The sequence below is a fragment of the Talpa europaea genome (genome assembly GCF_964194135.1).
Source record: "Talpa europaea genome assembly, chromosome: 3".
Lineage (NCBI taxonomy): Eukaryota > Metazoa > Chordata > Mammalia > Eulipotyphla > Talpidae > Talpa > Talpa europaea.
Genome location: NC_140069.1, coordinates 88,399,376 through 88,427,078, shown reverse-complemented (window position 1 = coordinate 88,427,078; position 27,703 = coordinate 88,399,376). Strand labels below are relative to the sequence as shown.

At 37.6% G+C, this 27,703-nt stretch overlaps 1 protein-coding gene across 1 annotated transcript in view; it reads left to right on the top strand.

Moving 5' to 3' along the window:
- Positions 1-27,703, top strand: part of VWDE (von Willebrand factor D and EGF domains) — a gene marked incomplete at both ends in the record, with an annotated part of 94,804 nt that overhangs the window by 62,782 nt on the left and 4,319 nt on the right. Inside the window, 2 exons of the mRNA XM_084230584.1 lie at positions 26,989-27,146; positions 27,597-27,655. Coding sequence (XP_084086710.1) covers positions 26,989-27,146; positions 27,597-27,655 — 217 coding nt within the window. The remainder of the gene's footprint in view (positions 1-26,988; positions 27,147-27,596; positions 27,656-27,703) is intronic.

The following is a 27,703-nucleotide window of genomic DNA, read 5'->3' as shown; positions in this document are numbered from 1 at the left end:
TTTTTTTAAAGATCTATCTATTCATGCACACAAGAGCTGGGGCACAGGCCAGGCCAGAGATGGGCGGGGTGTGTGTGAGAGGATTCACCAGAGACAGAGTGGGGAACAGAACAGGCAGACTGACTGAAATACACTGCTGAGGGGAGCAGCGAGGAGACAGGAGAGGTCTGCTGTGCAATGAAGGTTCTCCCTGGCCAGCCGGGGACTGAACTCATGCTGCAGAGGCCGCGGACCGCCCCACAGTGCGGTGCTCAACTCCTTGCACCACCAGGGAGGCCCTGTTTTCATTTGCTTTTAATATTTCTTTGACTCCTAAACATAGGGGTAAAGTTAATTTCTTTCTAGCAGGAAAAAAAAAAAAAAAAAACAATTGCCATCTACGGGTGTTCAAAGAACCTTCTCTAACTCCTTCCTGCTCCCCTCTTGCCTCTCTTCCCCAAGGAGAGTCCAAGTTGACAGAGAGAGAGGATGTGGGTAAGGGAGGTACTAAAGAGAGGACAGAATTGGATGTTTATGGGCAAACCGACTGTAGTATATATACACATGTTGATTCACAATGATGTACACTGGGAAGTTATATAATGGTATAATTTAATGTTGCATCAATAAAAAGTTAATAAAACAAATAAATAAAAACGAAGATGGTGGGCTGATACAAGCATTGAGAGATTTTACAATTTGCTGCCTAGCTTATGAGTGCACTTATCATGACTCTGCCCTTTGTTTGCTCTGTGATCTTAGACAGATATGAAACCCCTCTGCACCTCAGTTTTCTCATTTATAGTATCTGGCAAGTAATAATACCTTATCAAAGTTGTTTTAAGGATTAAATATGTTAATACAATGAAGTACCCAGTGTACTAGTACATAGTGCCTGGTACATAGAAAACACTGTAAGCTTTGTTATTAGTAAATAATAAATCAAATAGAGGAATAGAGAGTAGAGAAGGAAAAGATGGAGAAAGACACTTGTGAGAAATGCTGCGATACAGTGGAAGACAAACATCTTTTCCTGAAAAATATCAGAAGAAAGTTTTGTTTGCTTTTACTGAGCATAGGTGTTTCTTGAATGTAACTCTTTGCTAAGATGGAGTCATGCAGATTCCAAGTGTCATTCAGTCACCCGTGCTTTGTTTTTTAAATATAATCTTGTTTAGATCTCAATGTTATGAAAGCAGTACTTATTCCCTAGTGGCAAACATAGAACTGAAAGGTCTATATGTATCATTTAGGAGAAATGGGGGAGCATATAATGCATTAAGGGTTAAACAATTTTCTAATACTCATTGACACTGATCTTCCTTTCCTACTACAGGTAAAGCACCATTGAGTAATATCAAGTACATGTATTACGAGTTTGTGTCATCACAGTGACCGTTTTTATTCAGAAAATGTCGAAGATAACTACTTAGTTTATCAGAACATCATTTAAAAAATTACTTTAAAGACTGAAAAAAAATATATAAGCTGGCCTTAGTTGTTGGAGAAAAATGAAGACATTCAGGTAACCTAAATTTGACTTCGGAATGTAATCAATATTTACATGTTGAGATGATGTTTCTGCTATTACTGTCATTCATAATATTTAATAAACAATTTACTTTTAATGTATATTTTTTAGGTTAAAAAATTACAGTTACTCAAGAATGTATCTGAATGGTCTAAACTTATACATTAAAATTTTCATAAATATTCCCTAGATCCACTTCAAGAATCTCAAGCTACACTTAAAATATTAATCAGTAGACTATCATTTTTAATAGATTTAATGGACCTGTATATGCTACTAATGAAGAAATGCTATGGTTTACAGACTTTATATGAAAGAACTCCTTATGAAGGCTAATGACTCATGCAAATGAGTAATGTTTTAGAAATACAGTGTGAGTTTAGAAAAGCAAGTAATTTGATAAACTTATGGAAAAGAAATTTAATTTTTTTCTTTTTTTCTTGGTGATATTTTCATAGCTATTAACTTCAAAAAGTATTATTTAAAATCTAGGTGGAAAATACTTTGAAGAAAATGAGTATTTAAGAATTTAATCAAAACTATTTTAAAAGGTATAACTGTTAATGTTTATTTTAAAACATTTACCAAAAAGAATTCAGATCACAAACCTTGTTTAATATGCTTGCCTATTTTTTAAAAGATTTATTTATTTATGCATACAAGAACTGGGGTACAGGCCAGAAGTGTGGCGGGGTGAGAGGATTCACCAGAGAAAGAGCGACGTACAGAACAGGTGGATTGACCGAAATATACTGCTGAGGGGAGCAGCGGGCGAGTCAGGAAAGGTCTGCTGTGCCATGTGGGTATCTCCCTGGCTGGGGATCTAACTCGTGATGGAGTGGCTGCTGACATCTTCATAGGTTGTGTCTTAACCCCTTGCACCACCAGGGAGGCCTGCTTGCCTATCTTGTGTTTATTTATGTTAACGTTTAAATGAATCTTTGCAGTATCAAATATTCTTATCTTTTCTTTGACCCTCTATTTAGAATTTTAAAAAGTCTCTAAACTATGTATAGTTGCATAGTTATTCTAAAATATTGAAATATTTTATCTTAAATATTGAAGTATTTTATTATAAAATATTGAAGTAAACATAGTCCTCTTGATAAAACCATGAATGTGTATTATTTTCCATAGTGACAAATTATGAAGTATATCAAAATCACAACATACTAAATAGAATTTTAAAATTCAGGTTAGACTAATTTGGGGATATTTGAAGCCCATAATGGAAACATAAACACAGGATATGCACTACATCCATTTTATAACCATCATTTTAACTATGTAATTGTTTTTAAAGTATGTATGTGCTAGAGGTTAAAACATGTATATTTATATTAACCAAATTAATAAAAAATTGCTTCCCTTTATGACAATAATTTATTCCTTATGCTATACATGCCAGTAACTTGGAAAATGAGATTTAGCCACTTAAATATTGAACATGACAAATAGAGGAAAAACAGTAAATACCAAAAACCTATATGGAGAAACACAATAAAATACACAGAAAATGCAGGCAAAATACTCCACAAAACTGACTTCAATAATATCTTTAGTACTAAACTTGGATAGCAAGGAAACAAAGGGAAAAATAGACAAATGTGACTTCACCAAACTAAAAAGCTCCTGCACAGTGAAAGAAACTATTGTTAAAATGAAAAGACAGTCAAATGAATGGGAGAAAATATTTTGCACATCATACACCCAACAAGGGGCTAATATTCAGAGTGTACAAAGAATCCATACAACTCAACAAAAAGTAAAGAAAAAAAAATAGGCACTTCTCCAAAAGACCCACAGATGGCCAAAAGGCAGATGAAAAATGCTCATTGTTTATTAGGGAATGCAAATCAAAACCACAATGTGATACCACCTCCTACCTGTTAGAATGGAGATTATCAAAAATGCCAGAAACAATTGTTGGCAGAAGTGTAAAGAAAAACGAACCCATGGGGCCTCCCCAGTGGCGCAGCGGTTGAGCGCTGGGCTGCGAAGCTACCCACATCCTCTGCAGCGCCGGTTCGATCTCCGGCCGCCTGCGAGGGTCCCACATGGCGCGCAGACCTCCCCTGCTGCCCGCTGCTCCCCTCAGCAGTGTACTTCGTCAATCTGCCTGTTCTGCTCCCCTCTCTGGCTCTGGTGAATTCTCTCACACACACACACACACCCCCCCCCCGCGCTTCTGACTGTACCCAGTGCTTGTATAAATAAATAAATAAATCTTAAAAAAAAAAAGGAAAAGAAAAATGAACCCTGATACACTGCTGGTGTGAATGCAGACTGACTGGTCCAACTCCTGTGGAGAGCAGTATGGAAGTTTCTCAAAATATCAAAAATAGATCTACCATGGGGTATTACATTTCTACTCCTAGCTATCTTTGAAAAAATGCAGAACACTCATTAGAAGGGATATATGCATGCCCATGTATACAATAGCCAAAGTGTGGAAGCAGCCTCAGTGCCCTAGGACAGATGAGTGGAATATGATGTGATATATATACACAATGGAATATTACCTAGCTGTAAAGAGAGATGAAATCTTGCCATTTGTGACAGCATGTATAGAATTGGAGGGGATTATGCTAAGCTAACTAAGTCAGAAGGAGAAAGACCTACCAGATGATTTCACTCATGTGGACTATAAACAGACTAAACAAAAGTACTCAACAACTCCAAACCCAAACAAATCCTCAAAACTTGACTGCAGAATTGATGTCGGTAGAGGAACAGGGAGCAAAGGGGAAAGAGGACCCGTTGGACTATGGCGGAGGATTATGGATGTTTGGGAAGTGGATGTGGTGTGGTAACACACCTCTGAAGAGGTGTGACTGCTTTTCAGTTACTCAGTGCTGTAAATCAGTGTTTCCTCAATAGAAACAAGGAGAAGGATAGGAAGAGCACCATGTAGAAATAGAACTGAAGTCAAGAAATCATGATGCTGTGGGTTGAAGTTTTAGGTCATGGGAACTGACTAAAGTTTGATTCAACCCCCAATTCTTACTCTACCTCTTCCCATGTATCTGGATTTATAAGAGAAATTTTCCTCTCTTAATATTTTAATTTCTTCTTTTCTAAGATAGTATAAATAACATTTCATAGGATAACTGGGTAAGAGATTATAAATTTTTAAAATGAACTATCAAATAAATTCCCAATATATAGGAATTTTTATTTTATTACATGGCTAAAACGGAATAAGTAGAACCAGCTGAGAAAATGATGAGAGATAAACTCCCATTTGGATTTTATATTTTCCAATGATTACTCTATATACTGGTATTTCCTCTTCCTTCATTGAATAATTTCTATTTATAAAGCATTGATAAAACAATAGATGAATTACAAAACAAGATAAAACATGAATATAAATTGTAAATCAACTCTGGTGTACAGTTAGTAAGAACTGAACTTCTTAAAATGCTAAAATAAGCTATAATATAATGATTAAGATATGAGAGCTGCACGTCAAACTGTTTAAAGTGGTTTACAGGGTTAAGTGGATTAGACATCGAGACTCACTTGTGAGAAGGTGCTCTTCTAGTTCTTCAGCACTGAGCAGTGAGTCTGCCAGGACCACCTCAGTAATACCTGTGGACCCGGAGCACTACATGTGCTCTGTCTCCACTTAGAAACTTTGAATATGCATTCCATAGTTGGATTGGTTTAAGTATGAGTATACAAATACCATATTTAAAATGTTTTTCTTTGACTTAAAAGGGGTTCTTTTGTATTTTAAAAGAAACTAAAGTGTTTTTGTGTGTTTTTAAAAGTATTGTTGGCTCTAGTTGCTAGTTTAAAAATAAAAAATGGTCCTGCCTGCCGGAATGTAGTGGGCTAAGGCACATCAAATCATAAACCAAGATCCTTCTTAAACAGCCATTGTGGCTGTCCTGAGAGAATGAAAGGAAGAGAAGAAAAATTAGAGGTAATGTAATGTATGAATTCAGAATCAGAACAATCTCTGTCATTGTGGAAACTATTTTAACCATAGTTGTAAAGCTTTTTAAAACTCCTTTCAACTGCCTGATGAATTTAGCAGATTCTGCCTGCAGATGGTGCCAGATCCTTAGTTCCAAGGTGACACATTGTAAATGCAAAATGACCACTTTGGTAAGAGAGTGTATTAAATATTTAATGCATGCATGACATTTTTTGAAAGTAAAATTCTTGACTAACATGACATCAGTCTTTGCTGTGAGCCTAGAAGTGTTCGTTACATGTGGTGATTACTCAGTAATTGCAGCCACTTGACTGAGTGCAGTTAACAATTCCCATTGTGCTAGTAAAAGATACTGCTTTCATTCAAAGATTTGGTGACATACTGAATCTGTATGAAATTTAAATTGCTGTAAGAAAGGTAAGCATATTTTTTCCTGTATACACTGAACTTGGAAAATTCAAGCTATTAAAATAGCCTAGAGTTTCGTCTATTTCAAGATTAAACCTTCCCTCCCTCCCATCAAAAGTCAATATTTTGCATGCCTTAACAGAAAAAAGTCTTTGTAAGGGATAATGTTCTCCTGAATACACATCTTGGTACCATAATTTCATTTGAAATTAGTACAGTTCTCCTAGCTACGTGACAATACTGGACACGCTGTGACTCAACACGCTGTGAACTTGAGAAAAGTAGTAACACTTACTGGATACACACATTATAGTGAGAATTATCCCAACTCTTCTATTTTGTAGTTTTCTCAGATAGATAGATAGATAGATAGATAGATAGATAGATAGATAGATAAAAATTTATATAGATATACATTAGATTCTGATACCAAGCATTAGTCTTCCTCATCAAGGAATTGTTGGTTATCCTTGCTAATATCCAAGAGGTATTATTATAGGGGCCTCCCTGGTGTCCAAAGGGGTTAAGTGTCAGCACTATGAAGCAATTCACAGCTACTGCAGCATGAGTTCGATCCCCAACAGGGGGGGTGAGACACATGGTGCAGTAGACCTCTCCTGTCTCACCCGCTGCTCCCCTCATCATTGTACCTCAGTGTATTGCCTGTTCTGCTCCCCACTCTGTCTCTGTTGAATCTTCTCAAGCCCCCTGTTCAGTGCCCCCCCACCCCTGCACCTCTGGCCTGCACCCAATCTCTTGTGTGGATAAATAAATAAATATATATATTTTAAAGTTTACAATTGTTGTTATAGTCTACTTTGGATTCTTACACTAGGATCTCAGGATTATCATCTGCATTTCCTCATTGCTTTGGTTGAAGGTTGCCTGTTTTGTTGTGTTCCTCTCTTGATTGAGAACTCTGATGATTAATCAAAGGAAATTCTTAGGATTTGTTTAGTCAGTGGCCACAAGTTGTGTTTTTAGTCACAAAGGCCTGGCATTTATTTCTCAGGAAGACCTTGCTGTACCTCCTAGATTAGTAAAGATGAGGGATGCCTCATTCTCCTGCTCTGACTGCTTTTTGCAGTGTCAGCATTCTCTGCTGGTGCTTGCTTATAATGTCAATTTCTGAGGACTGTGAAAATGAATAAGGTTTTTGTTTTTCAAATTCCTCTTTGCTTTAAAAGTCAATTCCTTCTTTGGACTTTACCTGAAACCTATTTTTCATTTCCAATGCAAAGTCATAAACATACCTTGCTGCAGCATTACAGATGAAATTATAAAAGCATTTGAAATGTGTAGTCTGATCACTTATTTCCTACATAGTGGCCTGGCAGAAGAGTAAAATAATTCAATTCAGGAAAAAAAAAATTGGCAAGGCAGTTTCAAAGTTTGGGGACAACTGTGGGCACATTCACAGAAAAAAAGAAACCCAACAACTCATCATCTGTCACATGAATCACAGATTTTTTTTTTAAAGATTGATTTATGCATACAAGAACTGGGCTACCGGCCAGAGATGCAGGGGTTGAGAGGATTCCCCAGAGACAGAGTGGGGAGCAGAACAGGCAGACTGACTGAAATACACTGCTGAGGGGAGCAGCGGGTGATTCAGGAGAGGTCTGCTGCACCATGTGGGTCACCTCCTTGGCTGGCCGGGCAATGGAATTCATGCTGCAGTAGCTGCGCATTGCTTCATAGGTAGTGTCTTAACGCCTTGCACCACCAGGGAGCCCCCTGAATCACAGATTTTTGAAAAACATTTTGGTCTTTTTTTTGTTGCAGCAGAAAACATGATGAGAGACACAGCAGTCGTGGAGCAGGTTTGCGAGGCAAAACTCTGCTACTTCTCTAACAGAAGTTTTGTGTCATTTATTGAAAGCACACAGGCTAGTAAAAGCTGAGCATGTGACAACGGTATGAGGAACAAAGTCCCGGGGGCAAGGGGATAAAGATTTATGAGAAACAGAAAAGGGGACATCGTGACCATATGTCAAGAAAACATTTGACCATACATCAAGAAAACATTTGTGTCAGCAAAGTATATGTGTTGATGTTATCATAGGCAGAGTTATCCCAAGACCACCATGGAATTAGTCAAGCAATCAGGCCAACCCTGGCCTAGGCATCTCAGGGTCTGCTTTGTGATGCAGGCTACTGTCTGTAGGTATCCAAGCAAGAATGCTCTGCTGTGATTTGCAGAGAGCAAATAGGTCAGTTGCCCATAAGTGGCCAGCTCATAGGAACCCATGTTTTTTTCTCCCCATAAGAAGAATTAGCTGTAAAAAATGGAAATTTGGATTACCAGAACATAAAAGCTGAATTGCTCATTTTAAGGGTTGGCATATGGTTGTGTGCTTGGCTCTGCAGAGCAAGAGTGGGGTTTTTCTAGAGCCATATGGTTGAATCAAGAAGGGCAACCGCTAGAGCTGACAGAAGGCAGTTTACAGTTAATGATAAAGTCCTGATGCATAATATATTCTAAAAAGCTTTTCATCTTAGATTCACATTGAAAAGGAGGAGGAATGCATTGCTGAAGAATTCACTATTTTTTTCTCCTGGAAAAAGAGAACAAAGATCCCAGAAAGAGCACTATATTGGATGACCTAATCTTCCAAGCATTGTTAAACCAAACAATTAAGAGAAAATTCCTATTTTTAATTGTCTTCGAGCTGAGTCAATATTGAGTTTCCACTAGAATACAAGCATCCTTTACCAACTCATGGAGGCAGGCAGCTTACAGGATCTGCCAATCCACATCACTAAGCACTAGTGACACAGGCTATTTGCTAGAAAGACAAAGTTGGTATTGTTTCTCCTTTTGTGGAATACTAAGCAAGACTGAAACCAAAATGTATAATCAGGTTGTAACTTCTTTTTTTTTTTTAAAGATTTATTTATGCATACAAGAAGTGGGATAAAGGCCAGAGGTGGAGGTGGTGAGAGGATTCACCAGAGACAGTGGGGAACAGAACAGGTAGATAGATTGACTGAAATACACTGCTGAGGGGAGCAGCAGGAGAGACAGGAGATGTCTGCGCCATGTGGGTAGCTCCCTAGCTGGGGGTTGAATACGTGCTGCAGTGACTGCAGATAGCTTCATAGCGCTGCATCTTAACCCCTTGTGCCACAGGGAGGTCCAGGTTGTAACTTCTGATTGACGACTCTCATAGACCAAAGTCCTAGAAATATACATGTTAAGATCGTGAACTAATTTGGCCCCAAAGTCTTGGTAAAATTTTTGTTGCAGTTAATTAGGATGATGGCTGCTTAATCTTTTTAAAAAAACAAAATGAATTCTTTATTACAGGTACAAAACTATAGGAGAAGAGTAAATACTCTTACATGACCACATTATAGTTTTTATGAAATAATAGACAAAATAATCAAGGCTAACTTCATTATTTCAAATTGTCCATTGGGTTGATATTGGCATACTACTATGAAGACTTTAGCTAATATACAAAATAATTGAATTAACAAATGAAAATGAAAATCAAGATTTGTAACCTTCACTGAGGCTTAAATTTAAAAATAATCAGGGCCTCCCCTGTGGCGCAGTGGGTTGACCGTCATGCTGTGAAGCTATCTGCAGCTTCTGCGGTGTGGGTTCGATTCCTGGCCGGCCAGGGAGAAACCCACATGGCACAGTAGACGTCTCCTGCCTCGCCTGCTGCTCCCCTCAGCACTGTCTTTGGTCCATCTGCCTGTTCTGCTCCCTGCTCTGTCTCTGGTGAATCCTCTCACCCTCCCATGCCTCTGACCTGTATCCCAGTTCTTGTATAAATAAATAAATCTTAAAAAAAAAATCACATCTATTAAGTTCAATTTTGTGAATTGGGACTTATATGTGGGAACTTGGAAATATGACCATTAGTACATCAGTTTTAAATTATATCCTCTGATATATTAGTTTTCTAACAATTTTATTTTAATTATTAGGAGAATAACTCCACAGCCAAAATATTTGTTATGGCATAGTTTCAAATGCTAAAAAATAAAAATTGATAAATAATAGACTATTTTCAATAAACATCAGTAGGAAAATAGTGACATTATTATAAATTCAGCTATGAACTTGCTCTACAGCTAATAAAAGAATTAGTAAAGCAGAATTATGTTTTATATCATAAAGATGGTTATGCTATATTAAATAAAAGGGGTGAAAAGGCAATTTTCAGACAATTACAATACTCATTAAAAATTATATGTGTTTTGCATATTTGAAGACACATTTTTAATGCCAGAAAATTTCTAAAAAGACAAATATCAAAATTTTAAACTTGCTTACCTGAGGGAAATAGAATTAGAAGCTGAGGAATGATTTAGTAATTTTGTTTATCCATATATATTTGAACTGCTAAAAATTTTACAATAATCTTAAATTATTTTTGTAATTTATGTTTTTGCAGAATCTCCAATTAATTTCAAGCAATGCAGCTTTCTCAAAATACTAATTGAGACATTCAAATAATGTGAGCTGAAAATCAAAGAACCTGTGTATAGCTTTTAGCTGAAAAGGGGCGTTAAGAATTCACTAAAAATTTAATGTTATTTGAATAAAATTTTAGTTGTACTTACACCATTCAGAATAAAATTTGTAAGCTCATTATAGCATATGTATTTAAGTTGAAAAATATTGTATTTAAATTAAGGAGAAAGGTTTACAGTCCCGTGAGTGTTACAAGATTAAAATTAATTACTCAGAATTTTCATATGAGGCCAAACTGGACAGGTAATCAGTCATAAACTAATGTTATTTGCATGATTCATGTTATCAAACTGTATTACTGATAATATCAGGTGAGGGATGGGTGAGAGAGAGATATTCTACTATCAAAATGATGGAACCAAGTTTTTTTATATATGCTAGTTCTGATATTTAGGGGTCACATTTACAACAAAGACTTGAGTTTATTATTAGAACTATTCAAGCAGAAACTCACATATGCCTAAATTTATGGGAGCAAACGCACCACAAAATAATTTTTGCACTTTAAAGTTTGTAGAGTGCCTCATATGTGAAACTTTAAAGGAAACTTTAAAGGACTGAGTTAATGATACTTTTCAGTGAATTAATATATATTTTACTCTAAAGATAGTTAAAACACACTATTCATTTTATATATAATCTGAGTTGTGCAGGAGTGAAGCAACCTTCCCCAGAACTCATAAATCAGATGAATGGCTAATTTTCAGTAGATACTGAAGTTATTAAGGGTCAGTCTTAAATAGAGCAGAGATTTGTTTCAGAAGATAATCACTATCTTTTTTAAATGTGATAGTTTTACTTGCAAAAAAAATAGTGCTAGATCTGTAAAGTTATAAAGTACAACAAAATGCATGTTCATAATTCAATCATCTAATTCAGAAAAATATGCTTCTGTAACTATCTTATGCTCCTCATAAATCTGCTTCTCGTTCCTCAAACTCCTGACCTGTATTTTGTGTTTATTACCTGTCTAGGCAACCTCTAAAATGGCCCCCAATTACAACTACTTTCTTGCTTAATCCCCTTCCTTTAAGGGTGGACTGCACATAGTGATTCACTTCTAACAAAAATAATATAGCAGAGGTAATGGTTATCATTTCTGAAATTAAGTTATAAAACAACTATAGCTTCCACCTCTCTCTGACTCACCCTCCCTACACTGCTCTTCTCTCCCCTCACTCTTCACGCTCCTCTCCCTCTCTCAACTCTTGCTTTTTCTGAGAAAGACCAACTACCAAGTTGTGAATCTGTCTTTGGAAACGACTATGTGGCAAGGAAATGAGGGAGGCCTCCAGACAACAGCCGGAAAGAACTTGGGCCTTCAGTCCAACAATCAGGAGGAACTGAATCTGGGCTATCACATGTGTGATTTTAGAGTGAATCATCCCCAAATTAAGCCTTGATATGAGAACACAATCCCAGGCACCGTTGTGATTGAGGGATGGTGACCCTTTAGGATATCCTGTTAAACTATCCCTCAATTGATGACCCATAGGAAAGGTGATAAATGTGTGTTGTTGGGGCCCCCTTGGTGGCCTAGGGGTTAAGTCTCAGCACTATCACTGCTATAGCCTGAGTTCGATCCCTGGCCAAAGGAGTTAACCCACATATGGAATAGCAGACCTCTCCTGTCTCGCCCACTGCTCCCCTTAGCAGTATATTTCGATACATATTCCTGTTCTGCTCCCCACTCTGTCTCTGGTGAATCCTCTCACACACCCCCTCCCCACCCACCCCCACATCTCTGGCCTATACCCTAGGTTTTCTATGCAAAAAAAAAAAAAAGGGGGGGGTTGTTGTGAACTGCTATGTTTTGGGGTAATTTGTTAGCCAGCAGCAGATGACCAATATATTATCCTTGCCTTTTATATAGTTTTGATAAAGAGTAAAGTGTGTGATAGTTTCTCTTAAATTTGTTTTTCAGTTAGTCATCTTCAAATTTTTCATGACTGTGCCCTGCAGATTGGTATTCAAAGAGTACTTTCCTAGGTTCTCATGCCCTGTGGTTCTGGGGGGTCCAGGATAATGGGAATCAACAGCAACAGATTGAAGGTCAGGAGGGAAGTGTCAAAGGAACTTAAGCCTCTTCCCCTTCCTGTTTTAGCATAACATTTGTATCTTAATAGGATTAACATTTTACTTTGCAAAATTAGCATTTATTTTTTGTCATATGAAAGACATAAAAGCAAAGGATATTTGTTCCTCCAACAAGACTCAATTGAATTAATCAGAATCATGATCAATTCTCAAATAAATCAAGAAAAGCAGATCATTTTTGCTTCACCTGAACATTGCCATAACCCACCATCAGTGAGTGTTTTATGGGCAACATTGCTTTAAGCATGTTGAAGATAAATAAGCAAGTTCTTTCCACTCTAAATAAGAAAGTCAGAGCAATTCTTTTTAGATGTAGCACATCTGGTAACAGAATAGACATTATTGAATGAAGATATGGAATCTGATTACAAGGGAAAAAAAAGAGATTTGGCATGGTGTGATCAAAATCTTTCAGAAAAAGAAAAAAATAGAGATGAAAAGTGTGTTTATGAGCTATGATTTTTTTCCTTGCTGACATAAAAGATGGATGCTAATCATAAAATGCTTTGTTGCTTTCTATATAGTTTTATTACTTATTTATATGCAATTACTACAATATTAATGACATACATAAGGTAGAAAGATTATGAATTAATTTCTAAGCTTAAGAAGGAAGAATAGAATTTTAAAATTAATTACACACCTTAAGGGAAAACTGCTGTGTTAGTACAAAGATTCACCCCCAACAACCTTTTACAATCATTTCCTGACCACCTAAATTTAACAAACATAAGAATGGGAACTTACCTGCAAAATTTAAGGGAACTGAAATACATATATACGTTATTTCCAGAGCTGCTCATTCTCAACACCCCTGCTTTGAGTTAATAACAAGAATGTTTAGCAGACTTCCTCTTTCTTCCTATTGATCATTTTAGTAACCCTAACCTGTCATAGTCTCATCAAGGTCCCTGAGGCGAGAAATAACTAGGTCAGTTGGTCCACTCCACAGTTATTTTTAGGGGCCTCTCTGGTGGCGCAAGAGGTTATGTAACAGGGTGGTCCCCAGGAAAGGGGGAGGTTCCCTGCCCCACCCAAGGGAGGGTGGAGCTGAGCAGGGAGAGGAGAAGCTGCAGAAGAGACTGAGGAAGGAAGCAGGATGGAGCCAGGAAACCTGGAGGAGGCGCGTGGAGCCTAGAGACATGTGAAGAAACTGCGCTTGTCTTTTGGTCGTGGACTGGGTGACACAGATGTGGGTGAGACCAGTGGGGAGGTGACAATGGCAGCTTTTATCTTGATATTGATTTTGCTCTTTTCCTTCCGGGCTTGTCTAGTTGTTTCTGACCCTTTTCTGTGGGTCCCCACTGAAAGATGCTTTAAACTTGTGGCAGGCTTTGGGGCCTTGCTCTGGGCCAATCCCATATGGATGGACTTTTACCCACGAGGGGACAGGTAACTTTGGGTGCTTCATTTGGAAACTAGACTCTTTGCCTTACCAGTATTGTTTCCTATTTATTAAAGTTCCTTCCCATTAAAGTCTCATATGTTTTGTGTTGATGCGGCGGATGGCAGATCCCATTTAGAATAGGCAGGTTTGCGGGGTTTGGGCTGCCCCTCTCCCTGTCCTATAACAGTTAAGCACTGCACTATGAAGCAATCTGCAGCCTCTGCAACATGAGTTCGATCCCCTGCAGGCCAGGAAGCAACCCACATGGCACAGCAGACCTCTCCTGTCTCGCCCGCTGCTCCCCTCAGCAGTGTATTTCAGTCAGTCTGCCTGTTCTGTTCCCCACTCTGTCTCTGGTGAATCCTCTCACACACACCCCGCCCATCTCTGGCCTGGCCTGTGCCCCAGCTCTTGTGTGCATGAATAGATAGATCTTTAAAAAAAAAAAAAAAAAGCAAATGAAAATAATGACACCAGTAATGTAATAAATAAGTTTTTAAGAAAAAGTTATTTTTATTTATGTATGCATACAAGAACTGGGGTCTAAGCCAGGAGTGCTGTGGGTGAAAGGACTCCCCAGAGACAATGGAGAACTGAACAGGCAGATCTATTGAAATACACTGCTGAGGGGAGCAGCAGGCAAGACAGGAGAGGTCTGCTGTGCCAAGTGGGTCAGCTCCTTGGCTGGCCTAGGACTGAACTTGTGCTACAATGGCTGGCGATAGCTTGATAGCACTGAGACTTTAACCCCTGCTCCACCAGGGGGCCCAGTTCCTCATACTTGAGCTTTCCTTCTTAACTGTTTTTAATGGATTATAGTGACATAAACAGTAATGAATACTAATACTACAGTTATTTACCCTGATATGCATGTGTCTAGTTGTTAGGTCAAAGATGTCCTATTACTTACATAAAGGAAATTATCTACAATATTTCAGCATATATACAACATAGTTCACTATTATGAAAGATTTAAATCAGGAAAGGAAAAAAATCTAGTGAGATCTGGTCTATAACAATTCAAGAGACTAAAATGAACTGGTATTCATGTTTTAGAATTTGCAAATTAAGCTTGTCTCAGAAATTTTAGATTTATCTAAACAGATCATCTAAATTCAAAGTATTATTGACTGAAGCAACAGTGTACTTCTTTGGGGGGATAAAAATGCTTAAGTGAAGAGTCACATCAAGCCAACAAAGGAATACCTTGTGTTTTGAAAATGCTAAGGATATGGTAAGTATGAATACTTCTAAAACCCAACCCCATTTTTTCTAATTTTAAATAAATTGACGAGAGGATTTCATCAAAGAGGAAATGTGAAACAGCACTCTTTGTATTGCTGAAAGTTAAACAGGGAAAAGCATGAATAAATCTACCTGTCTTGTAAAATATGTAACTGGACTCAGCAAACTAGATACTTTTTATCAATTATTAAGGATGCATGAACAGGGAATTTTTCAATGTATGTTCCATTCCTCTTCTGCCTTCTAGTTTTAAAGGTTCTTTGTTCCTTCTGATTTATTGTCCTATTTGTACATTCTAGCCCCAGAGTCATAGTTAAGGGGACAGCTAAAATTAAGGGACTAAGGAATAGTCTCAATTTTTGCCCCTTGGGTAGAAGGCTGCTATAAAGCAAATGAAAAATGAACCATCATTAAGAATAAATTGTAGGTTTTGAGTATGTTCCTTTATTCTCAAAATGGGTTTTCTTTTTTGAGAATCATCTCCTTCCGTTTGAATTGGTTTGTATTATAAGCTGATTGTAGCATTCTGTTTTCATTTGAATTTGCCCAGATGTTCCTTCCATTTACAGGAAAATTCTACTTCACATTCAAAGTTCTGTATCTTTTAGCCTCATCTTATGAGTTAGGTTTCAAAGTCCTAGTAAAATTTTCTGAAGCATATTTCCCCTTTGTGTCTAAATTTTGCTTTTTAACTTGAATAGACTTTTTGTTTTATTTAGTTTTGAACGTATTCTTGCATTTTACCCATAGTTAAGTTTTATACTTGAAAGCAGCATCTTCATGTTAAAAATTATAACCAAATGTTCAGTTTTAAAATGTGCTAACAGCTTTGTTTTTGCTTTTTGTTTCTATTGACAATTATTACAGGTTGAACCTTTAATATTTAGTTTCTTTAATTGAACAACAGAAAATCACATATTAAGGTAAATAAATATAGTAAGCTGAGGAAATGATGAACACACATTGATAGTAATGCATGGAAAGCAAGAGGAAAAAATAAAGCCTAATCTTTCAACAACATTATTAGAAACCATTTTAATAAAATTTTTCTCTAAATAATTTGAAATTAAATCAAATCAATGGAATTAACATGATAGAGGTGAAGTAAAATTCTTTAAAGGGAGGAAAAACTTGCAAAAAGAAGGGTGCCTGCATGTCAGTGCAGTGATAGATTGTCCTATTTGAAGCCAGGTGGAGTGTTTTTTAATTCCTCTAAAAAGTCTAGCACCTTTTCTCTAAACTCTTGTCATTCTAAGCATCAGGATGTTGGTATAATGCAGGCGATGTATGTACTTGTAGCGTTCCTAAGTCTGAGTTACTAAGGGGTCAGGTGTGGTAGACATGTGTAAGTCCAGTCCCAACTTTATTTTGGATGTTTCCTTTATCAGTTTGGATTCCATTATTTCTCCGTCATTTTTACAAACCAAAAGCAATTTTTTTAAAAAAGATTTATTTATTTATACAAGCACTGGGTACAGTCAGAAGCATGGGAGGGTGAGAGAATTCACCAGAGCGGGAAACAGAACAGGCAGACTGACGAAGTACACTGCTGAGGGGAGCAGTGGGCAGGGCAGGAGAGGTCTGTGCGCCATGTGGGACCCTCACCGGTGGCCCGGGATAGAACCAGCGCTGTAGAGGCTGTGGACAGCTTTGCAGCCCAGCGCTCAACCGCTCCGCCACCAGGGGAGGCCCTAAACCAAAAGCAATTTTATGGTATCATCTTTCTCAGTAGCTAGAATCCATGGGGCTAGTCCAAGGTAGGCAAGTAGAGTTTGAATCTTTCATCATTACTCCTACTGACCCACTTGGAGAACATGTGTTTCACTTTTCCATAAATGCTGAATAAGAGATCCTAGTTTGGGGAGAGATATGGAATGTGATGCTTCTTTCAAGGAACATAACAAAGGTTTACTGCTAAACCTCCAAGTGTGTTTGCCAATTGGACATGTTGGATTCTTGATACCAGAAGACCAGCAGGCAAAGAAAGAGTTACTCTGCTGAATGAGTAATGAGGCCTGATTAACATGAAGAAATGAAGTTGCTGCTAGTATTAAAGACAGTGAAGAAGATGTCTGGAATTTAAATGGTTTGCTTCATGTCTCTTGTGACTCTGTCATAGCTGTGATTTGGCACTGGTATCAACTTTGCCTGGGGAGCAAGCCAACTCAGGGCTCAGGGATGACTGTTGACTGTTGACTCACTCCACCATGCAAGTCACCAGATTACCCTAAAACTGTTAAGAATCAGTAACAGATTTTGCTGATTTACTTGGAGTCATAAATGGACTATAGAAAATGCCATTGGTGTTCCATCTTTACCTGCATTGGAAAAATATAACTAAAAATGAAATCTTTTCCCAATCCAAAATTTTCTCAATAAAGGTAGTATAGAAAGAAAAAAAAAACAGTTTTTATTAAATAAGTGTTAATGCAAATATGATGCTTCAGCATCACCTGGGTAGCTTGTTAGAAATGCAAATTGCAGTTCCTATCAGAGACCTGCTAATCAGAATCTGCATTTTAACAAGAAAGATCTCCATGTATTTTATATGCACAGCATGGAAAGCATGGAGGTTATATATATATATATATATATATATATACACACACACACACATATGTAAATGTGTATATATATATATATTTAAAGAGGCAGCATAAGAGTTACATTCTGCTGATGACAACAGAAAACCTAACCACTGTAGTTCAGAGGGATTAATTTTTCTTGCCTAACAATTTCATGGGTTTAAGTTTGATACCACAAACTTGATACCACAAGCAGGCCAGGATCTTTCCCTTTCCACTGCCATCTGAGCTCTTGACTTCATTCTCATGACTGCTGATGCATGATCCTAAGATAATTCTTCCAGGTTCACATCATGTCATGGACTGGAGAAAGAATAAGGTAGGAAAACTAGGTGTTGACTCTATTAGGGATAGTGAAAGTATTACAAGAAACCTTCAGCTTTTTTCTTGTGGGACAAACCTTTGTAAGCAGCAAACATGTCTGGAGTAGTATTATGTCACCACAAATATAGTTGAGGTTTTGTTAGTAAATAAGGAAGAATAAATAATGAACAGACATCAGTCTTCACTACAGTAATGCATTTGCCTAGATAGACACTATTTTTATTTATTTAGCACAAAGTTACAATCATTCAATTACTTGCAATTCCATTTTGAAGGGTAATGAATTATAAGGAACAATAATTAATAATAATACTTGTAATCACATGCATATAATTTTACAATATAATTACATAATCATATACAAGTGTTATTAACATATAATGCAATAAATGATAAATAGATTATCTATAAATTACCACATTGTGCTGTGTAGGCACACACTTAAACTGCTTTAATAATAAGCTGGACACAATGAGTTATCACACTGGTAAGGGAAAAACAACATAGTGATGCTGGATTGACATAAATAACCCAAGGTACTGAGGGAAAAAGGAGTTTCTAAATTCAATTGAAATTGAATGAAATGTAATTGCTATCCTGCTTTTTTGGGGGGTGTCCATTATCATGCAATATGATTTTTAAATTAGAAAATGGGTTATGGATAATGCACAATTAAAAAGAGTTAAAACTGCCTCTACATAATCTACTTTTCTTTAACACTCGAACTTGTTTCCAAAGCTACAGTGTAATAAGACCTCAACTGAAAATTGAGTGTTAAGCTATTTATTAGAGAACATCTATTTCTAATTTCAAAGGTTATTAAAATCTATTGAAAAACTCTGTCTCGCTACATCCTTTCATTCCACTTCGTAGCGCTCATATTGAACCCCACAGGGCTTGGATGATCATGGCAAGTCGGTTATCATGCAGCCACATTTTAAAGTCTATTGGCTTATTACATAGTCATTAAGAATATTGATTTTTTCTACAGTGATTTTCATATTTCTGATTAAACCATTTCATGAATTTATTTAAAAATGTGTGGACACATCAAAGATGTATGAAAAAGTTAAGCCCAATTGGAAACCTTACTTAAAGCACTACTTTTTATTTTATTTTAATACATAACTGATTTGTTCCTATTGTGGACAAGTTTTTAAGATTTTTATTTATGCTTTGCTTTCATTGCTGTGCTGAACATCCTCTGTAAGTCTCTAAAGATACCTTTCCATCTTTTTCCACTTTTTGTATCCCAATATGCTGAGCCCAGGAGACATTAATGATTCCGTTGCTTTCAGACTTTGGATTCACTTAATGTGACAAATCTGAGAGTTTGGAGAGACAGGAAGAGAAACATCGAGATACTCATGCTTTCATTTTTCTACATGTGACATCACCTCTGGTTGTCTGTTGTCTTCATTTTCCATCTGGCTTGTTACTTTTTTTCATAATAAATGAGTAAATTATAGCATCATCTTATCAAATTAGAAACTGTGTCCATCCTCAACTTCTCAGTTTTTCTTTCTCTGACATAAAGAAATAATGGTTATTAAGATGACAGGATCAAGCATAGGCTGTAAAATCAGTACTCCAGATAAATTATTTTAAGTGACATTTAAAATAATAGGTAATATTTTAGGAAATCATATTAATCAAGCACAATACTAAGAGTTTAATTTATATTAATTCTATCTTCCTAATATATAAATGTTAAATATTATCTCCATTTTTATAGACAATACTAAAAACAATAGTAACATAATTTCCCAAAGTTACACAGAAGATAGCTGGCATAGCTTGAGTGTAGGTAATTAAGTTAAAAATTGCAGGCTGTTATCCACCAAGTTATTTTCTGTTTCTGAATGCATGTAGGAGAATTCTTATCATAATTTCACTGATGAAGGAACTGATTTCTAAAGATGCTTAACAAACTTACCCAAGATTGCAGAGCTAGTCAGAGGCGAACATAGCTGCAACCACAATTTCTCTTCCAAAAATTCCCCAAAACATAACTTTTGTTAAAATTACCTCATAGATCCTCTGGAATTTTTTTCTTTTAAAATGTCCTTCAATCCTCACTATTTGAGGTAATTTGAATTAAAAATAATATTTATGGACACTTGTGAGTAAAAGTTTTATGTAACATATATACCCCAAACACTGGTGTTTGATTATATTGAGTCACACTTATAGTCTGTCAATTTTTCAAAAAGTTAAATCTAGACTTATGTTACTGATCAACTCTGCTTCTTAGCATAGACCCAAGAGAATTTAAAATACAAGTTTAAACAAAAACTTTAACATGAATGAATGTTCATAGCAGTATTAGTCATCAGAAAGGTAGAACCACTGTTCATAAAAGTGGAAACAACTGAATGTTCATCAATTAATGAATAAATAAACTAAATGTGACATAGCCACACAGTGGAATATTATTTAGGCATAAATAGAAATGACATATGACATGAATGAAACTTGAAAATAGGATTCTAAGTGAAATAAACCATTTGTAGGAGGCTACATGTGATTTCATTTATATGGAGCATCAGGAGTGGGAAAATCCATAGAGCCAGTAAGCAGACTCGCTGAGGCCAGGGACTGAAAGGAAAGGGAGAATGGGAATTGGCTGCCAGTGACTATGAGATCTCTTCTGGGGTGATGAAAATGTTCTAGAATTAGATGATAATGACATTTACACAGTTTTATAAATATACTGAAAACACTGCATGTGTTCACTTTCAAATGATGAATTTAAATAATTAAGTGGGTTTCCCTGGTGGCACAAGCAGTTGAGCTCAGCACTGTGAAGCTGTCCACAGCCTCTGCAGCATGGGTACGATCCCTGCCAGCCAGGGAGAAACCCACATGGTGCAGCAGACTTCTCCTGACTCGTCCACTTCTCCCCTCAGCAGTGTATTTCGTCAGCCTGCCCGTTCTGTTCCCCGCTCTGTCTCTGGTGAATCCTCTCACCCTCCCGCACATTTGGCCTGTACCCCGGTTCTTGTATAGATAAATAAATCTTTTTTAAAAAGTAATATTCTATTGCGTATATATACACCACAACTTCTTTATCCATATGTCCATAAATGGGCAGTTAGGTTGTTTCCCTGGATGGCTTAAGGTGATGATGTTAAGTGAAATAAGTCAGAAAATGAAGGGTAAATATCAAATGGTTACTCTCACGTATGGAATATAAAAAACCAAAGCAAACAAACTAACAAATTACTCCAAAAGAGAAAAAACCCTCTTAGATTCTGTGAAAAATACAGTGTTTACCAGAGTGGGAAGGAGAGGAGGGTGAGAGGGGAGAAGAGGGTGAGAGGGTTAGAGGGGTTCAGTGTTATAGAGGCAATAGAACTTGGGTGGTAGGTAAGGCGAGGCTTATACACAACTAGAGATGTGAAGATATACTGCCGAAATTTATGTAGTATTGCTAATGAATGGCAAATAAAATTTTCATAAAAACATACAGGGCCTCCCTGGTGGCACAGCGGTTGAGCACTGGATTGCGAAGCTGCCCGCAGCCTCTGCAGCGCCAGTTCGATCCCCGGCAGCGGGCAAGGGTCCCTCTTGGCGTGCAGACCTCTCCTGCCGCCCGCTGCTCCCCTCAGCAGTGTACTTCGTCCATCTTCCTGTTCTGCTCCCTGCTCTGGCAGGGCTCTCTCTCACCCTCCGGTGCTTCTGACTGTACCCAGTGCTTGTATAAATAAATAAATAAATAAATAAATAAATCTTTTTTAAAAGAAAAAAAAAAACATACAACAAATGAAATTAATTTCATGCCCTGTCTGAATGGGGGAACAAGAGAATCTTTATGGAGGAAGTCTGGAATGTTTTATATATTGATTAGGGTAGTGGTTACATGAAGAAACAACAGGTAGAAATTTACCAAACTATAGACTTAAGATTTGAGCACTTTATTTTGTGTACATTGTATACATTTGAAAAGACACATTCTTCTTTCTCATGCAAATGCAAGAAGTTTGAAATCTTCTATGCATGTCTTTAAACAAAATGTAAACATTATCTTTAAAATACAATGTATATTTCTTTAAATTTTAATTGCTAATGTATTTTTTTAAAGCAAATTTTCTCTTTTTTTAAGATTCATTCATTTATACAAGCACTGGGTACAGTCAGAAGCACGGGAGGGTGAGAGAATTCACCAGAGCCAGAGTGGGGAACAGAACAGGCAGACTGAAGAAGTACACTGCTGAGGGGAACAGCGGGTGGCAGGAGAGGTCTGAGCGCCATGTGGGACCCTCGCCCGGCAGCCGGGGATCGAACCAGTGCTGCAGAGGCTGCGGGCAGCTTCGCAACCCAGCGCTCAACTGCTGTGCCACCGGGGAGGCCTTGCTAATGCATTTTTGTAATAATAGTAAGCTTCATTTTAATTGTTCATGCTATTAAAAAAAAAACTGAATTAGATTGTTGCCAAGTATATACAGAACCATCTACTCTGAAATTTTAGTCAAATATGGAGATGTGGGAATGTAATACTCATCAAAGATCTAAAGCAAGCATATTTTTAGGGTTGAATGTAAGTTTCTGCTGGTTATTGTCCCCAAATGAAGATATCTTATTTGGTGGCCCCTTCATTGTCTAGTGGAAGTCTTAAAATTAAGAACTAAGGGTGATCATTGCCCAGTGAGCCCTTTATAGTTCTCCTTTAGTTTGCAGAATATTTGTTCAATCAGTCACTCCTAGTGAAGCCATTAAACCATGTGACAAATCATGATTGTAGATATGTGGGGAAAGGAATGCTTGCAATAGTTTAATGGTAATGTAGTGTGCAATTAATGTTAAGTACTTTGTGATGCATTTTTATGAATGATGAAGCAGCCATTGGGAGGGTTTATAGCAGAAGGTTCTTTAGAGAGGAATCTGGTGTCAACACAAATTGTGCCTTGGCTGATGTTCTGGGTCTCAGGCTTCTTTTACAAATAAAAGGTTATGTTTCAAATTCTCCAATTCTATTCCTAAGACAAAGTTCCACAGTAATTTTTTAATATACTATATTATAAATTCCTACTATATATGCAGCTTATTAGGAATTTAATCACTTTTTCATTTTATAGGCTTTGCTACATATGAGAAAAAGCCATTTTGATATGTGTGACAGTATAACTTTAAGAAAACTTCATAGTATGCATAAAATTCCCATTTCCATCCATTCTCCTTATGTAATACTAAGAAAATAACACAAAAACATACATTTTAATAAATACTTTCCTTTCAACACTATACCAAAAATTGTATCCAGGAAGGCCACAAGCACCCAGTTACATAATCAGGTCCAGCCTGTCCAAATATAAAAGATCTAATAAATGTGCTAACAAACTGTTGAATGAAACATTGCCTCCTTTATAAAAGTAAATATAGCTTTATGGCAAAATTTTTTAAATGTAAGTAAAGCATCATTGCAAAATTAACTTCATTTTCAGCCAAACACATTGTGGGGCAAGGCAGTCTAAGCCGGGGAGGAATTTCTTGAAGACTTACTGACCCCACATCCTACCCCTGGGCTATGCTTAAAAGTTTTGAAAGAAGACTGGGTGGGAAAGACAGGTTTTAATTGAGACTTTTCAGGTTTTCCTTTGCTTTTCTTTGCTTTAGTAATGAAAGCAGTGATGGCATTAGGTGTCCCCCTACCGCTAGCTCTCCCTACTCCATACTCATTTCGCCTTCCCCCACCTTCCCACCTCAACATCGCTTCACACTTAGGGGACTTCCAAAGCCCACAGCCACTCCCGCACTGAAGATCCATGGACACTTTGAGAATAGCCATCCCTCAATAACCATCAGGAACTAAGAGTGAGGACACCAGCTGCAGGCAGCCCCGTTGAGAAACTCCAGGAAAGAGTGCTACCGGGTGAAAAGTGGGCTCAGGAATTGTGGAAAAATCCAGTGTCCAGTATATCTGACATGGTCTAGAAGGTAGAATGCTCTGGTTAGCCATGTGCCCTTTACCTTGATGGGGTAGAGTGGCAAAACAGGCTCTAGTACCCTCTGGGATAGAGGCCCTGTGAATTTTGTCACTCTAGTAGTACTGTGATCAATTCAATTCTTAGACTTGGACACACACACACACAGAGTTGTGAAGTTGAAGTATATTCAATATGGAGCATTAAGAATACTATCATATTGCACAGATAGTATTAGTGATAGCAGGGAGGATGGAAAGGCAAAATGGAAGACAAAAAAATAATGTACACAATTTCTATTAAGTAATAAGAAAACATTATCATTTCTTCAGTGTGAAGAAAAAAAAGTCTTAGCTATCTCTTCTGTGAGGAAAAAAATGAAGAAGTGTCTAAAACTCTTTATAGACAGTTATATCTTAAGTGTCTATTCCAGATTCTCATTTTCCTGCTTTACTACCTAAGAATGACTTTTTAGAGGTGCAATTAATGACTCCTTTCTCTTTCACTAATATGAGAGTATAATTATTTCATTGGAAATCACTATTATATATTATTTTATACTTCATATTTTCTGTAACTTTGTTCATATATTAGTTTCATATAGTACTTAACCTTACAAGATATTATTATAAGATAAGAAATTATCAGGAGAGATTTAATGCAGAAATAACAATGGTATATGGTGTTCCTACTTATTCATTTATGCTTACATAACTTTGAAGGTGCTCAAAGGGTTCCACAAATATTGAGTCATTAAACCTTAGTACCCCTGTGAGGTGTATTTGGCTATTATCATTATAGCTTATTATTATTCAGACAGATCAAGTGTTCCCTGGTGTCCTGAATGGCTTTTGCAGAAAGTGTTGACTTTTTAATATTCAGCATCTGAGAATCACGTATCAGGTTTATAAAATTAACTCATTTTTCTGAGGATTGTCTCTTGTGAGTTATCAGCCATCATCCACTTCAGGTAGTATAGCAAAAATAATACTACCTGGCCTTTAGAAATCCTCCTAGTTGAAAAGTCATTTTGTTTCCTTCCAGAGATAGGGAGAACAAATACCTAAGGGCTAAAAAGTAATCAGTGGATTGTTAGCTTTCCAATGCCTCTAAGCAATTCTCCAATTCTCAGCAGACACCTACTGGTTATCCTATATATTTAATTCAATTCTGACACTCTACCTGGAGATAGGATCAGACCCCACAGGTTAAGGGTTCATTTCCAAGAATCCGCCACCACTTCAGGCTGTCAACAACACTTCTGACTAACTGGTATGTCAACTGAAGTCCCTGTGACCCCTTATTCAGGTCTGGCAATTTATTTAAATGACTCACAGAGCTCAGGGAAACATTTGCTTAACATCTACCAGATTATTATTGAAGATGATTATAATGGCTAGAGATGAACAGAATATTTAATTGGGACGAGGTGAGGTCTAGAGGGTTGTGAGCACAGGAGCGTCTGTGCCCATGGAAATGAGGCTTACACCCTTGGCATGTGTATGAGTCACCAAATTGGAAACTTTCCAAACCCAGTTATTTTGGGTTTCTATATAAGCTTCATTACATAAGCACGATCCTGAATGAGTGACCTCAGTTTCTAGCCCTTCTCCCCTCCTCAGAAATCTGGGGCTTGGGTTGAAAGTTCTAACCCTCTAATCACCTAGTGGGCTCCCCTGGCAGCTAGCCTCCATCCTTAGAGGCTTTCAAAGTCACCTCGATAACAGAAACTTAGGTATATTTGGACCAGAATTGTTATGAAAAATGAAAGACACTTTTATCACTCTACCACTTAGAGAAATCCAAGGGTTTTATGGTGTGAGGAATGGGATGAAGAACAAATATGTATTTTTTTACTATGAATCAAAATATCACAATGGGTGACAAAAGAATTATTGGTATGTTTGCTAGCACTCGTTTAGAAATATGCAATGTGCCTAGATTGTACTAACTCCATTCCAGATACAAGGAAACTGAGGTTTTGAAAGTTTGAACATTTCGGAAGGGCACAGTTCCCTAAGTGAGAGTTGGAGGTAGACCTCTAGTCTTTTGTCTTTTTTTTTTTTTAAAGATTTATTTATTTATTCAAGACCTGGGGTACAGGCCGAGGCACAGGAGGATGAGAGGATTCACCAGAGACAGAGTGGGGAGTAGAACAGGCAGACAGACCAAAAGCACTGCTGAGGGGAGCAGCAGGTGAGGCAGGAGAGGTCTGCCATGCCATATGGGTATCTATCTCCCTGGCCGGCTAGGGATCAAACCCACACTGCAGAGGCTGCGGACAGCTTCATAGTGCTGCGTTCAACCCCCTATGCCACCAGGGAAGCCCTAGTCTTTTATCTTCCAGCCCAATTCTCTGCCTTCCATTTCTGACATTACCGAAGTGTGGAAGACTTACTACAAGTGGCCCCGGATTTGATTTTTCTCTCTACAAAACTATATTTTAATTGAATGTTTACATGTTTTAAAAATATTTTATTATTCCCATCAAATTGTGATAACATTGAAATTGTTGCTTAGAAGAAAGCTAAAGTAGGTAGACTCTGTGGTTGGGGTAAGTGGAAATGATGACTATCATTAAGGAGGCGCATTAAAGCCAAAAGTTTGGCAGACCTACTGTGTCATTTCAGATTTTGTTTGAAGTGTGTGTAGTGTGTAGAGGGGTGAGTGAAAATGAAAGGATGAGGTGGGTAATGTAATAGGGGGCTGAAGCCAAAGACTGTTATAGGTGGTGCCCCCTTCAGGGGGCGGTGCTAGTGAGGCTTGATAGCCACAGGCTAAATACAAAGTATCAGTGGGGGTGGAAACTTTGACAAGAAATATAAGGGACTGCAGAAGCAGCTCCCCCTGGGATTTAGTATCAGGGATCCAGCATTCAGGGTTTCAGCTTTTTCAAATCCTCAGTGATGCTGGGAGTCAGCAATTTCTGCCCTCACCATGCCAGAAGGCTGTTGCCGGTCTTAGAAGGAGGTGGAGAGGCTTCCAGCAGCCAACCTCAGAGAGGAAAAGTTCTGAAACTTTGCAAGCTGTGGAGTGACTGAAACTGTTGCCACTTTTGCTGCTGTTACAGTCTGGAAGAGAAGGCGGAGACCTGGAGGTGGGCTGTTTGAATGTGGCCACTTGTCAGGTAGTTTGGCTGCTGCAGCTGCTGTTTAATGTCAATTTGTCTGGTGCTGTGCTGGGGCATCTTGGCAGCTCCATGAGCATCTCATATCTTCTGCTATCTTTGTGAGCTGGATCCTGGTTGCCACATGCTCCTGGCCCTCTGTGGCAGGAAGACACCATCTTGGGAGAGTTTGTGTTTAGGACCTGAAAACACTGGACACTGCTTTGGGTGAAGTAAACGGCCATTTGTGGCCTCAGTAAATCTTTGTTTTCCCAATAAATCACATTGTTGTTGTTCTCTGAACCCGAGTCATCTTGCAATTGTGCTTGCGGGTGAAGAACTCAGACAGTGACCAGTAAACTACTTTGGGCAGTGTCTGTGGTCAGTTTTAGTGCCCCCGACTGACCTGTATCAGTAACTCTAGCTCTAGTTTCTATTTGGCTTTCTATTTATTTTCTATTTTAAAAATATTTATTTGTATAGTAATACACCTTATTTTTCTAATGAATTATATTAATTCTCAAAGGGGAGTGCAAGATTATGAAAAAGTGTCATTCCCTTTGTTGCAATAGGAACTTTGTTGCTGCTTTGCAGCAGGAACAAGATGAAGGAAAAAACAGTTGTGGAGCAGGTTTGCAAGGCAAGACTCTGCTACTTGAACAGAAGTTCTTGTGCCATT